Genomic DNA, 12,142 nt, shown 5'->3' with positions numbered 1-12,142 from the left:
CGGTGGGCGTGGCTTATCCTGACCACGGCCCTTCCCATAGCGGGGCAGCGCCGGCTCTCGCGGTCCTCCCGCCCACAGTGGGGCGCTGTGGTGCCGTCGCGTCCCTCCCGCCGCTGCCGGTGAGGCTCGGCCGCGCCCGCCCCGGTGAGGCGGGATGGGCAAGAGCTGCAAGGTGGTGGTGTGCGGGCAGGCCTCGGTCGGGAAAACCTCCATCCTGGAGCAGCTGCTCTACGGGAACCATGTGGTCGGTGAGTGCGGCGCAGGGCAGAGGCCGCTCCGCGGCTCCCCCAGCGTAGCTGGTCGGGCCCTGGGCAGTGCTGGCTCTGGGGATCCCCCTGGTCACCCCCACACACCGGCCAGGGCCCCGGCAGCGTTCCCACGTGTCCCCTGCCCACCCCCGGCAGGCTCGGAGATGATCGAGACCCAGGAGGACATTTACGTGGGCTCCATCGAGACCGACCGGGGCGTGAGGGAGCAGGTGCGCTTCTACGACACGCGGGGGCTGCGGGACGGGCTGGAGCTGCCCAAGCACTGCTTCTCCTGCACCGACGGCTACGTGCTGGTCTACAGCACCGACAGCAAGGAGTCCTTCAAGCGTGTCGAGCTGCTCAAGAAGGAGATCGACAAGTCCAAGGACAAGAAGGAGGTGAGTCCCCCCGGAGAAGGGGCTGCGGAGTGGGATCTGCTCCCCTGGGGCAGGTTCTCACCTTTGTTTTCTCCAGCCTGTCACAAGATACTGATGGGTCGCTGATCTGGGAGACTCCCAGCAGTAAAAGGCTGTCTCCTGGCATGCTCTCTGAGCATGCAGGTGCTCAAAAGCTCCTTCCACTTTGGGGCTGGTTTGGGACACACAGACCCCAGCAGGAGGGGAAGGGAGCACTGAGAGCACTGGGTTTCAAAAGGCCTTGACATGGACGGGGAATCAGCGTCAGGGCCAGGCCCAGCACTGAGGGGCTCATGGCAGAGCCAGCCAGCCCTGCAGCTCTGCAGTTGGTCGTCAGGGGCCCTTCTCACCCTTTTGGAACAGGTCACCATTGTGGTTTTGGGCAACAAGTGTGACCTGCAGGAGCAGCGCCGGGTGGACCATGATGCAGCCCAGCACTGGGCCAAGGGTGAGAAGGTGAAGCTGTGGGAGGTGTCCGTGGCTGACCGGCGCACACTGATCGAGCCCTTCATCTACCTGGCCAGCAAGATGACACAGCCACAGAGCAAATCTGCCTTCCCCCTGAGCCGCAAGAACAAGGGCAGTGGATCCATGGATGGATGAGCCTGCTTCCCCTTCCCTTCCGTTGCCACCTCCTCTTCCTCACCTTCCTGCTTCCCTCGCACACACCTCCTGCTGAGTCTGGTGTCACGGAGCCTGTAGGAAGCAGGTGACCAGGAGGAACAATCATGCCAGGGCTAGGGATGGTCCTGGTGGACAAGAGAGGCAGTGGGACAGAACCACTCCTCTCCCTGCCCAGCCCCTGCAGCTGTCAGAGGTGCTACAGGAAGGTCAGGATTCACTCAGTGACCCCCTCTGCTCTCAGGTGCAGGCTGGGAGAGTGGAACAGAGGCACAGCACAGGCTGGCTGGAGCGTGGGCATCAGCTCCACATCTGGAGAGAACAACTCCCTCTTTTTGTATTTCCTGATAGCATTTGGGCAGGGCCTGTTTGCTGGCCCTGCCTCCAGCCAAGCAGCTCTCCTTGCCTCTGTGCTGCTCCCTGGCAGCTTGTCCCTTACCCTGGCAGTGTCCACTGCTCCTTTATGCACTGGAATATCCAGACATGCTGCACCAGGGAATGCCTAGAGCAGGGCAGGTGCTGTTCCTGAGGGCAGAGTGCCCAAATCCACCATTCCAGCCTTCCTCTTCCTGAGTGCAGACTCAGCCACGAGCTTGGAGGAGATGGGGTTGTGCTTCACCTGCATACCTAGATCCTTGGAGGAGTGGGACTGTACTTACCCTGCACACCCCAGATGCTTTGGGCTATGGCAGCTCTCACTGCCCACCTGTCACAATGCTGCCTCTTCTCAGAACTACCTTAAGATAAGGCACAGGTGTCCCAGCCTTACCCAGCAACACTTATTCCCTTCAGGTAGTCTGGATGTAGGAAAGGAATTGATGAAAAGCCCCAGTGTGTTTATACTTGTTCCTTTTATTTACCGAGTAACACAATAAAGCGATGAGATTCGGTTATCAAAATATTTTCCTTTTTTTTTTTTTCCCAACAGTTATAGTACATCAAAAAAAATATACAATGAACATTACAGGAGGGTACTGGCCAAGTCCCTAGAGTCTGGATATTCCATTTTGGGTTTGGTTTGGTTTTTTTTTTCTGGTGTTTTGAATCAAATTTCACATCACTCCAAGGTTATTTACAGAGGGGCACACGTTACCGAGCGCTATGGACTATCCCTACTCCTAGTACAGCATGTGCTAAGTCAAAGGCAGTAAATGCTTTGGAGAGCAGGAGGGGATTTGGGGGATGCCATAACGGGGGTTTCTTACGCAGCTCGTTGCAGTATTATTGTCTAGAAGGAATGGCTTTCACAGGGTTAAAGTGCCAAGAACAGGAGTGCGTCAGGACTCCACTGGTGAGGGACAAGGAGCAGCCATGGCTCCAGCACAGGCTTTTTGGAACAATGGAGGGGAACAGGCCCACTGGTGCCATGTGGCTCTGCAGGCTGGAGCCCAGCTGCTCCTGGCTCCCCAGGCTTCTGAGGGGCTGGGCATGGCACCAGGGGCTCATGGCACAGGAGGGGACCCATTGTCCTACTGCGGTGGCTGGACTGGGGGTGACCCCAAGGGCCTGGGAAGGGCACAGTGAGACGGGCAGGGGTGGCTGGGGACACCACCAGCCATGGGCTGCTTGGCACTGGGGGATGAGGACAGCGTCCCTCCTGTCCCCAGGGACCCCACCAGCACAGGCTCCTGTCCCCTGGGATGTGGGGTCCCTGCGTGTCCCCTGGGCTATGGGACCATCTCCCTATCCCTGATAAAGCCGTTTCTGCTGGGAGCCTTGCTTCCCTCAGCTGCGCTCCACGCCACATATCCCACCACTGCTGCAAGACCCTTCCACTACCTCCATGCACAGCTGCTAACTCTTCTCCTGGTGCCCTCTCCCCACTCTCCTCCTTCCCTGGGGAAGGGATGCCCTGAGCAGGTGAATTCATACCCAGGGGCTCCCTCACTCTCCTGTCTCCGTGGCAGGAGTGCAGTGGTGGCTCCATGGTTGGTGCTGCCCACAGACCCTGCAGGTGTGTGCTCCTTCCTGCAGCTTTCCTGCCCTTGCCAAGGCTCCAGCCATGGGAAGCAGATATGTTTCAGGCTCCAGCCATGGGAAGCAGATATGTTTCAGCCATCTGAGTCCCCCATTGGCCGCTTCCTGGTCACCTTCCCGTGCCAGGCCCCATCCTGAGCATCAGTGGAGCACGCTGGGCAAAATCCTTCTGAAATCCAGGCGCTGCTTATGGCCAAGACTTCAGATATGTGTGCTTGTGCGTGTGGATTCCCAGGTGCACACACCAACCTGCCTCTTCCCGAGGGCTGGGAGGGAATGGGAGTCACAGCAGAGGTGTGAACCAGCACCCTGGGCCAGGGACAGGACAGAGCTCAGTGTCATGTTGGTTCTTCTGCTGCCACCACGGCTCCAGCTGCAGGGATGCATCAGCACCAAAGGGAATCGCAGGCGGCCAGTGCGGCGGGTGGGTGAGCTGCCCCCTGGATTGCATAGATCAGGGTGGGGTGTTCCTCCAGAGAAAGGTCCATTTGGGATGCAACTCTCTCTATGTACAGCAGCGTGCTGGGCACCCAGAGCGCTGCGGTGACAGTCCCAGACAGGTCATGGTTGGGCTGTCTGAGCACAGTGAAATGCAGAGCTATGGCCTCGGGGTCCCTCCAGAGCCTGGCACTCTGCAGGCTATGGGTGCACCTGCCACCTGATTGTCCGGGCTGCTGAGGACACTTTTGATTTCGGGAATCATCAGTAACCTCCTGGAAGCTCCTAACTGGGATGGGATTGGAGGGCTGTGCACGGCAGGTGAGCAGCAGCGTTGCCTTTCACTGGAGAACTGAAAGTGCTTTAGGGACATTCACTCAGCCTCACAGCGTCTCCCGGGAGGTAGGGGCAGGGCTGTCCCCACGGTGGGACAGAGACAAGGACAGGTGCCAAGCACAGGGTCACCTCCTTGGGGAGCCAGCACTGGACAAGCCTGGCACCCCCGGCCTCGCTGGGCATGAGTGGGGCCCAGCATAGCCATGTGCCCATCGTGTGCTTCTGGGGCCAGGGCAGGGCCCGTGTGCTTTGGAGGGAGGAGGCACCAGCCCTGGGGTCAGCTATTGCTCTCGGAGTGAGGATACGGTCAGTGTGGCCGGTGCCTGCCACCACGGGGGCTCTTTGGCTGGTGGGATATAGGGAATTGTGGGGACGGGGGGCTGGTGGGTGGCACAGAAACCCCCTGCCAGCACAGGTAGGTGCAGGGCTGGCAAGGGCACAGCCAGCCCAGGCTGAGAGAGAAACTGTCAGCTTCCCACTTGTGCTGGGGTTGTTTCTCCCAGTAAGAGCTGTGCTGAGATTCCCCTCGCAGTTCCCTTCCGACTGCACTGGCAGGGACCACAGGGATGCTCCTTCTCCCAGGGACCAGCCAGCTCCTCTCCTTCCAGCCTGGTAACTGGGAGGGCAATGAAGAAACAACCAACAGGCTAAGGACAGGCAGGCTCTGGCCATGAGATGCTCCTGCTGATTTGGACACTGTCCCTTCCATGCACTGCCTGGGCTCATCTGCTGAGCAGGGGACCAGCACAGGCTGGGGGAGCGCTGGGGATGCGCGGCGGGGCTGGCCAGGCTCTGTCGGGGCACCTCTCTCCAGTGGGAGCCCTCTCCGAGCAAAGGAGAAGCCGGGGTTGATGTCTACGACTACGTTTTCCCACCAGCCAGGAGAGCAGGTACCAGGAGCGCTGCCCCCAGCGCGCAGCCCCCGCAGCCCAGCCCAGCTGCAGCGGACAGACCCTCGGTGGGCCGGCAGCTCTAGTAGGGTGCGAAGACGATGGGACCCGGCGTGGGGCGGACGTGGGCCGGCGGCGTTCGGAAAAGGGCTGGTCCGAGGATCGGGGCTTGGAACAGGGTGGTGGCAGCTGCTGGTCGCAAGGCAAGGGGTCCAGGCATGGCGCAGACGGCAGCGGCGGTGAGCGGGCTCGGCAGGAAACGGGTTGCCAGGGTTTTGGTGAGGTGCTTCTGCAAAGCCAGCTTGGACTGCAGGGAGGGAGGAGGAGACACCGTGAGACTGCAGAAGAGGTGGAGGAATCACAAGTGCTGCCATTGTGAATGCTGCTGCCAAAGCACTCCCAAGTTATCCCCGTGACACAAAACCCACCACCACAGCTCATCCTTCTTGAGGGGAGAAGCTGAGCTGTGGTGATGGAAACCAAGGTTTAAGAGAATCAGCTCCCGTAACTCACTGAAAGAATTGCTGATGGTGAGTGAGGCTCTGTGAACAAACTGAGAGAGTGCTGTGCAGGGAGACAGGTACCTTGAGAATACTCACTGCGAGGGCAGCATTCTTCTGCAGCTTGTTGTAGGGGCTGTACTTGGGCTTGGGTGGCTTCCCTGCCAGCCTGTCTTTGTGCCTCCGGCTGCTCATGTGCTGGGGAGGAAAACAGCTGGATCACTGGGAGCCAGGACAGCCGGGTACTGTGTGGCTCAGGTCTGTGGGGACACCATCACCCTGCAGGGGCCATCAGGTACCCACACCCTGAGGCCCTGCACACCCACACCCAGTGCCCAGGCACTCCCAGGGCATTGTCACCTGCTTGAGCTGGGTCTCAGAGTTGACATAGATCTCGCACACTTGGCAGTGAAATGCCTTGTTCTGGATGTTGATGCTGCCCTTGTTCCCGATCCGCTTGGACTTGTGCCCTGCCCGAGAGAGCAGCTTGCCCCGGCCTCGCCGCAGTTGGGTGCCGTGACCTTCCAGCATTGACTTGTGCTTAGCACCTGGTGAGAGGAGAGGGGACACTCAGCAAACCCAGCCCTGTGCCAGTGCCACAGCAGCAGGAACAGTGCCCTCCAACAGCACCAACCTGTGCCCAGCAGCACATGCAGGCAGAGAGGACAGGGAGCTGCCTGGGAGCCCGAACTTTTGCCATTCCCAAACCCTGCCAAACTGCACGTCGCAGGCAGAGCAGAGCTGCTCATCTTCCCAGAGACCCCCCCTCCATGTGCCAGCTTTGCAGAAGCTGCTATTTCCAGCGTGAGCTGGAGCCTGTCGCCTGTCCCCGGGCGTTAGCACAGTCTGCGGAGTCGGGCGCGCGTCGCCCGCCGTGCTGCAGCATCTGAGCCGTGCCCAAGGTCAGAGCAGAGCCAGGAATAGCTCAGCTGGGTCACAGCAGGTGGGGAAGGAGGAACCCAAGATCCCCACACACCTGGGGACAGGGCGCTCTGTCCTGTCCCTGCCAGCGCCGGGATGGCGAGAGTGCATGGGGAACAAGTAATTTAAGCCCCTGCTAATTCATTCTATTTTTTAAGGCGTGAAGCAAGGAGCTGTGTGGCAGCCACAGAGCAGCGCCAGCCTGCAAACGTTTGTTTGTTTGTTTGTTTGTTTGTTCTTTTTCCCCAAATCAGCTCCTGAATTTGTAACTGGAGCTGACAAAAGCAAAAGGACACGTCTGCAGCTAAGCCGCAGCAGTGTCCTGAGCCAACCCTGCACACGGCAGCTGCTGCTGCCCCAGCAGGCAGTGGGCTGGGAGGAATTGCTTCCCAGCAAAGGACCTTCCATTTAAAGTTGGGGTGCCCGACTTCAGCATCCTCTAGAGAAAGGAGCAAGCAAGGAGCTGGAACTGCAGGGCCTGCAGACCCTACTGGGGACCCCTGTAGCATGGCTGCCACCCCCTGCTACCACCCTGGGGGACCCTCAGCAGTTCCCACAGCTGCCCACCCCAAGGGGCTGCCCCACACAGCCCAGGAGTCGTTTTGGGCTATGGGGCTCCACAGCTCATTGGATTCCCAAGGTTCTTCTGCACACAGCCACAAGCCCAAACCACTGAGCTGCCTTGGGAAGTATTATTCCAGGTTTGGAAGAAGCCCTGGCTATCAGCTTCAAGACGAATAGAAAATAAAGCAGCGTCAATCACTTGATTAAATGTCCTTAATTGAGACATGAACAATAAAAGTGTTTGACCTTGTGAAAATTCACCCTAGAAGCTGCAGCCCAGGTAAAGCCCCATGACTTATCTGTGCAGGTCATTTTAATGAACGTTTTTTAATTACAGCAACACTCATTAATGCTCGCTACTTCATTGCAAGACTGCTTGGTTATGGGGCACGCTCAGAGCTTTGCTCAGAGCCGCGATGAAGTGGCAGGGGGCCCATCCCCCTGCCCCCCAGTAATGCCCTTACCGGTGTTGTGAGCCTCCAGCTGGGACAGGGAGTTGACGGTCACTTTGCAGGTGGGACAATACAGGTGCTGTTTGCTCTTTTTCCCCTCTTTCTCACTCTCAGGGGCCGAGCTGACGCTGCTGCCTGACTCAGCTGCCTGTGCCTCAGCTGCCTGGGCGGACGAGGAGGCCACGCTGGTGGCATCTGAGGTGCCCTCTGACAGCTCGGAGGCCGGCGGGGAGCCCAGCGGGGCAACAGTGCCTGGCAGCTCCACAGGTGACTCCTCAGTGCTGGGCACCAGCCCCAGGCTGCTGCCCTCACCCTCCGACTCCTGTGGGCTACTGGCATCAGCTGGTGGGAGGAGAAGGAAAAGGGGAAAGAGGAAAAGAAGTGGGCAGAAAGAGAAAGTTCTCCTGTGCCTGAACAGGTTTTCTGGATTTCAGGGAGCACCCCCATCTTCCCCAAGACCATCCCAGACAGCGTCTGCATGCATCCCCAGGTCTTTCCCATTACAGCTGTTATCTGTAGTGCAGGGAAGCTGGGCTCAGCACCAAACCCTGCTGCTGCCACAGCTCCCACCAGCCCCATCCCTGCATGTGGCAGAGCCCTGGGGATGTGTGGGACAGAGCTTCCTCCCAGAGACATCAAATCACAGGGAAAACAACCCCTGTTCCCCCACAGGAGCTCAGGTGGCACCTCTGCCACAGCCTCAGCCCCACACCCCCTCCTCGTACCTGTGCTGCCCAGCTCCCCACTGCCCACAGGGCTGGGGGCCAGGTCGGCCGTGCTGTCCTGGCCAGGGGTCCCTGCTGCAGCCCCCACCACCTTCTGCTTGTTCTTCATGGCCTCGATGGCCTTCAGCCTCCGCGCGTGCTTGTGGCCCTTGTAGTGGGCTTCAGCCTGGTTCTGGGGGGAGAGAGGGATGGCCAGGTCACTGCTGTGACAGACAGACAGACGGACATGGGCAGGGGATGGGCTCACACCCAGGATGTGGCCACTCAGGCAGGTTCCTAGTGCAGCCACCTTACCTGGTGGCACGCACCCCCAGGGTAGGACCACTGCAAAGGGGTGGTGGCAGTGGGGTGTAGCACAGAGAGACAGAGGTAGCACAGGGGGGTTTTTGGCAGTGGGGTGTAGCACAGAGAGGCAGACACAGCACTGAGGGGTTTTGGCAGTGGGGTGTAGCACAGAAGGATTTTGGCAGTGGGGTGTAGCACAGAGAGACAGAGGTAGCACAGAAGGATTTTGGCAGTGAGGTGTAGCACAGAGGGGTTTTAGCACTGGGGTGTAGCACAGAGAGGCAGATGTAGCACGGGGGGGGTTTTGGCAGTGGGGTGTAGCACAGAGGGGTGTTGGGAGTGAGGTGTAGCAGAGAGGAGGTGTTGGGAGTGGGGTGTAGCACAGAGGGATTTAGCAGTGAGGTGTAGCACAGAGGGATTTTAGCACTGGGGTGTAGCACAGGGAGGCAGATGTAGCACAGGTGGGGTTTTGGCAGTAGGGTGTAGCACAGAGGGGTGTTGGGAATGAGGTGTAGCAGAAAGGGGGTGTCAGGACTGGGGTGTCGCACAGAGGGGTGTTGGCACTGGGGTGTAGCACAGGGTGGGTGATGGGAATGAGGTGTAGCACAAAGGGGTTTTAGCACTGGGGTGTAGCACAGAGGGATTTTAGCAGTGGGTGTAGCACAGAGGGGTTTCACAGAGTCATTTCCCTCCTCTCCCCAGCGTGCTCTGACACCAACATGTTGAGGCCAAGGTATCACTCTCTAAGACATCCCCACATTGCTTGCTTGGCGAGATAAGGACCCCGCTCTGATTAAATGCATCAAGTCACTCCTAAAAGCAGCTTTCAGGCAAAACTTATGACTCCAGAAACGTACAATGAATTGTTGCTGTAAAAATGAAATAAAGAGGTTTTTTGGTGGGGAGGACACATCACCCACTGTATCCTAAAGGGTGTTCAACACATGGTTCATGTCCCCAGCTCCTCTCTCTCAGTGAACGCTGGATAATGAAGCGTGACTCTGATGGATTCGTGTCTGCACCAAACTGATAAAAATGGCCACAAAAATAACTCCCCTGAACACTGGTGTCCTCCCAGCAGGGACAATGCTGCATTGTCCCCCAAAACAACCCCGGTTTGGCAATTTATGGAGTGGAACCCCAGTATGAATTAGACACTGTACCCCTGAGTAGGACAGATTAATTTGCACAGCATTCCTGGGGGCCAGCTGAGGATTCCCGGGCTCAGCAGGGGGAAGCATCCTAGCCCATCCCTTCCCTTCCCTCCCCCTGTGGCTTTCCAAGGGCTGGGAACGGGGGCTGGGGCTGTGGCTGGTACGTGGGAAAGCAGAGGGCGAGTCCAAGCGTGGTGCCTCATTAGCAAAGACAATAAACTCCCCCTGGATAACAGGGCTGGAACGGGGCTGGGTGCAGCCAAAGTAGGTCACAGCCTCCGTGCTGGAACACCCACGGGCTGTGAGGGTCTGGGCCAGCCAGGGGGGACCTGGAGGGACACGGGCAGAGCAGGAACAGGGGCACAGGGTGCTTGTGGGGGCACGCTGTGGGACTGACCCTCCTGGCACAGCACCTCTAGCTGGGAAGCAGCCTGAAACAGGGAAGCAATGAGCAATGAAGGAAGCAATGCTTTTTCTGAGCTGTTTGGCCACGGAGTGGAATCACAAAGCCCAGAACCAGGGTTTTTTTGCTGGCAGAGCCAGCAGCAGCCCCAGACACTGCAGATCCAGCGTGGCCAGGCTGGGATGGCTCCTCTGTAAGCAAGAGCAGCTCCAGCAGCCCACAGCCCGCGTGGATGAGACTGACCCATCGCTGGGGACACCCCTGACAGGGGCTGGCCCTGTGCCCCCTCCTCACTCCCAGCCCCACGTGTGGCCCCACTTACGGCAGAGTTGAAGCGCAGGTGGCAGATGTTGCAGGAGATGAACTGCTTCTTCTTGAGCGGGGCTGGCACGCCGAAGGTGTGGCTGATCACTGCCTTCTGCACCGGGTCCATCTGCAAGGGGAGGGAGGGCTGGTGCTGAGTGCTGACGGCTGCCCCAGCGTGGCACCGTGATCTGGTGACCCTCATGCCTGTCACACTCCCAAGGAGCCGCTGCCAGTGCCGCAGAGCTCACGGGGGGGCTGCAAGGAGCAAGGGGCTGCATCTGCTGAGGAGCCCTGTGGCCATGGAGGCTCCCCTGCACAGGGCAATGTGCTGTGTCAACACTGGCTCCTGTCCTGCTTAAACCGTGCCTGAATCCATCAGATCCACCAGGTGTGAATGTCAGCTGTGGTCTGGCAGAAGGGATGAGACCTGTGTGTGCCCAAGTCCCCTCTCCCCCCACAAGGACATTTGTGTCACAGGTGGCAACTTACCAGTTTCTGTTTGAACCTCACTGGCTGCCCTTGACCTCAGCAGGAGCAGAAACCACAAAAATGGGGGACTGAGGTGGCCAAAACAAGCATCTGACCATTCATTCTCCATGTGCTCCTCACCAGAGAGTTGGGACGTCCCCATGCAATGCCAAAGGCATGAACAGGGCCATGTGTGCCAGCCCCTAGGACACTGACAGCCCACATGGGTGCCAGGGCAGGAGGGACAGCAGTGCTGGCTGCCACAGACACAGCTCACCCAAGACACAGTGCCCACAAAACCCCTCTGGGCTGCCCCACTGCTGCCCAACGTGCTTTTCACCCTCTCACACCCAACAATGACAGCTCGGTCACCAGGCTGGGCACACACAGAACCACTTCAGTGTCCTGCCAGGAGCCATGTCTGTCCTCCAGCCTGCCCAGGGCTGTGGTGGGGCCAAGCATGTGGCCAGTGCCAGGCCCTGGCCCTTCTGTCTCGCCTCGGGGCTCGGCCTCATTCCACAGCCCAAGCACCAAACTGCTTCCAAAAGCCATAATTGTTTTTAACAAAATGCATTTATTAAGGAAGAAAACATAAGAATAACCTCTTTGTCTGAGCGTGGCTCCAATCTATAATGCAAGTATTGTTCCCTAGCCTGTGGCACAGGGAGATTATCTTATCTGAGTCCTGCTGTCAGGAGAGCCCGGGGTTTGCAGCGATCGTATTTCTCTGCAAAGCTATTTCACTGCCGAGACAGGTGCATCAGTCTTCGAGGCACATGCCTGGACAACAGCACCATTATCAAGACCCCAAATTCCTTTCCAGGAGTGAGCAGAATGGTAAAAGCAGGTGATTAATGAAGTGCCTGTTTGCTACGAAATTTTACTCACTTATCTGGCATATAAATGAAGAGGCATTTGGGGTTCGGCAGAGACCTGGAGGAAGCTACAGATGGCCAAGATGCTGCTCCAGGCCTGACAACAAACATTGCTGTGTGCTGGGCTGCTGGGCCAGTACTTGTTTTCCAAACACCCACCTTTCCATTCAGAAAAGAAAAATGGCTCCAACCTTCCCAGCAGTGTCAGCCACCAGGTTCCAGCTGGTTGCTGCCACCAAACAACACTGGCACCCACCAAGCAGCTCCCATGGGCTCATCCACACCCTGAGCAGGGTGAGGATCAGAGGAAGATGCAGAGGAAAGGGAGATGCTGGCACAAGGACACAAATGAGACCAGGGACTGTCCTGGTCTCATCCAAAACCTGCCAGTGAAGCCAGTGGCAGCAGGGCCATGCCTGAGCCTCAACTACACGGTGGTGGTGCTGAACAGCCCCAGCACAGGGTATCCTCATTCTCCTGGGGTTGTGCCAGGGTGATAGCACCAACCTGGATCTTTCCACCCCCTGTTCTTTTGCCAAGTCCACCCTGCTCCACCCTGTGGC

General features: G+C 58.4%; 2 protein-coding genes across 3 annotated transcripts in view; one reads left to right on the top strand and one right to left on the bottom strand.

The window, feature by feature from the left end:
* Positions 1–76: 76 nt before the first annotated feature.
* On the top strand, positions 77–2,184 carry NKIRAS2 (NFKB inhibitor interacting Ras like 2). 2 transcript variants are annotated; one of them, XM_041462970.1, is made up of 4 exons: positions 77–248; positions 405–482; positions 580–646; positions 1,028–2,184. In XM_041462970.1, exons 1-4 carry the CDS (start codon positions 155–157, stop codon positions 1,122–1,124), a joined length of 336 nt encoding a protein of 111 aa, XP_041318904.1. In that variant the 5' UTR covers positions 77–154; the 3' UTR covers positions 1,125–2,184. The 2 variants fall into 2 exon arrangements, with proteins under 2 accessions (XP_041318904.1, XP_041318903.1); XM_041462969.1 differs by having other exon boundaries at positions 85–248; positions 405–646.
* A 1,671-nt stretch (positions 2,185–3,855) lies between these two features.
* Positions 3,856–12,142, bottom strand: part of ZNF385C (zinc finger protein 385C) — a 43,505-nt gene continuing 35,218 nt past the window's right edge. Inside the window, exons 4-9 of the mRNA XM_041462967.1 lie at positions 10,253–10,363; positions 8,089–8,260; positions 7,376–7,705; positions 5,787–5,974; positions 5,526–5,624; positions 3,856–5,233 (exon numbers count right to left, since the gene is read on the bottom strand). Coding sequence (XP_041318901.1) covers positions 5,009–5,233; positions 5,526–5,624; positions 5,787–5,974; positions 7,376–7,705; positions 8,089–8,260; positions 10,253–10,363 — 1,125 coding nt within the window. The 3' untranslated portion in view covers positions 3,856–5,008. The remainder of the gene's footprint in view (positions 5,234–5,525; positions 5,625–5,786; positions 5,975–7,375; positions 7,706–8,088; positions 8,261–10,252; positions 10,364–12,142) is intronic.

The sequence above is a fragment of the Pyrgilauda ruficollis genome, unplaced genomic scaffold, assembly GCF_017590135.1.
Source record: "Pyrgilauda ruficollis isolate IOZ18807 unplaced genomic scaffold, ASM1759013v1 scaffold161, whole genome shotgun sequence".
Taxonomy (NCBI): Eukaryota; Metazoa; Chordata; class Aves; order Passeriformes; family Passeridae; genus Pyrgilauda; species Pyrgilauda ruficollis.
This window is presented reverse-complemented; position numbering and strand designations above follow the sequence as displayed.

Bases quoted from the DNA above. Each gene is read 5' to 3' on its own strand.
- NKIRAS2 (XM_041462969.1), top strand. From the start codon at position 155: ATGGGCAAGAGCTGCAAGGTGGTGGTGTGCGGGCAGGCCTCGGTCGGG. The intron at 249-404 runs GTGAGTGCGGCG...CACCCCCGGCAG, and splicing joins CTACGGGAACCATGTGGTCG to GCTCGGAGATGATCGAGACC. The intron at 647-1,027 runs GTGAGTCCCCCC...CTTTTGGAACAG, and splicing joins AGTCCAAGGACAAGAAGGAG to GTCACCATTGTGGTTTTGGG.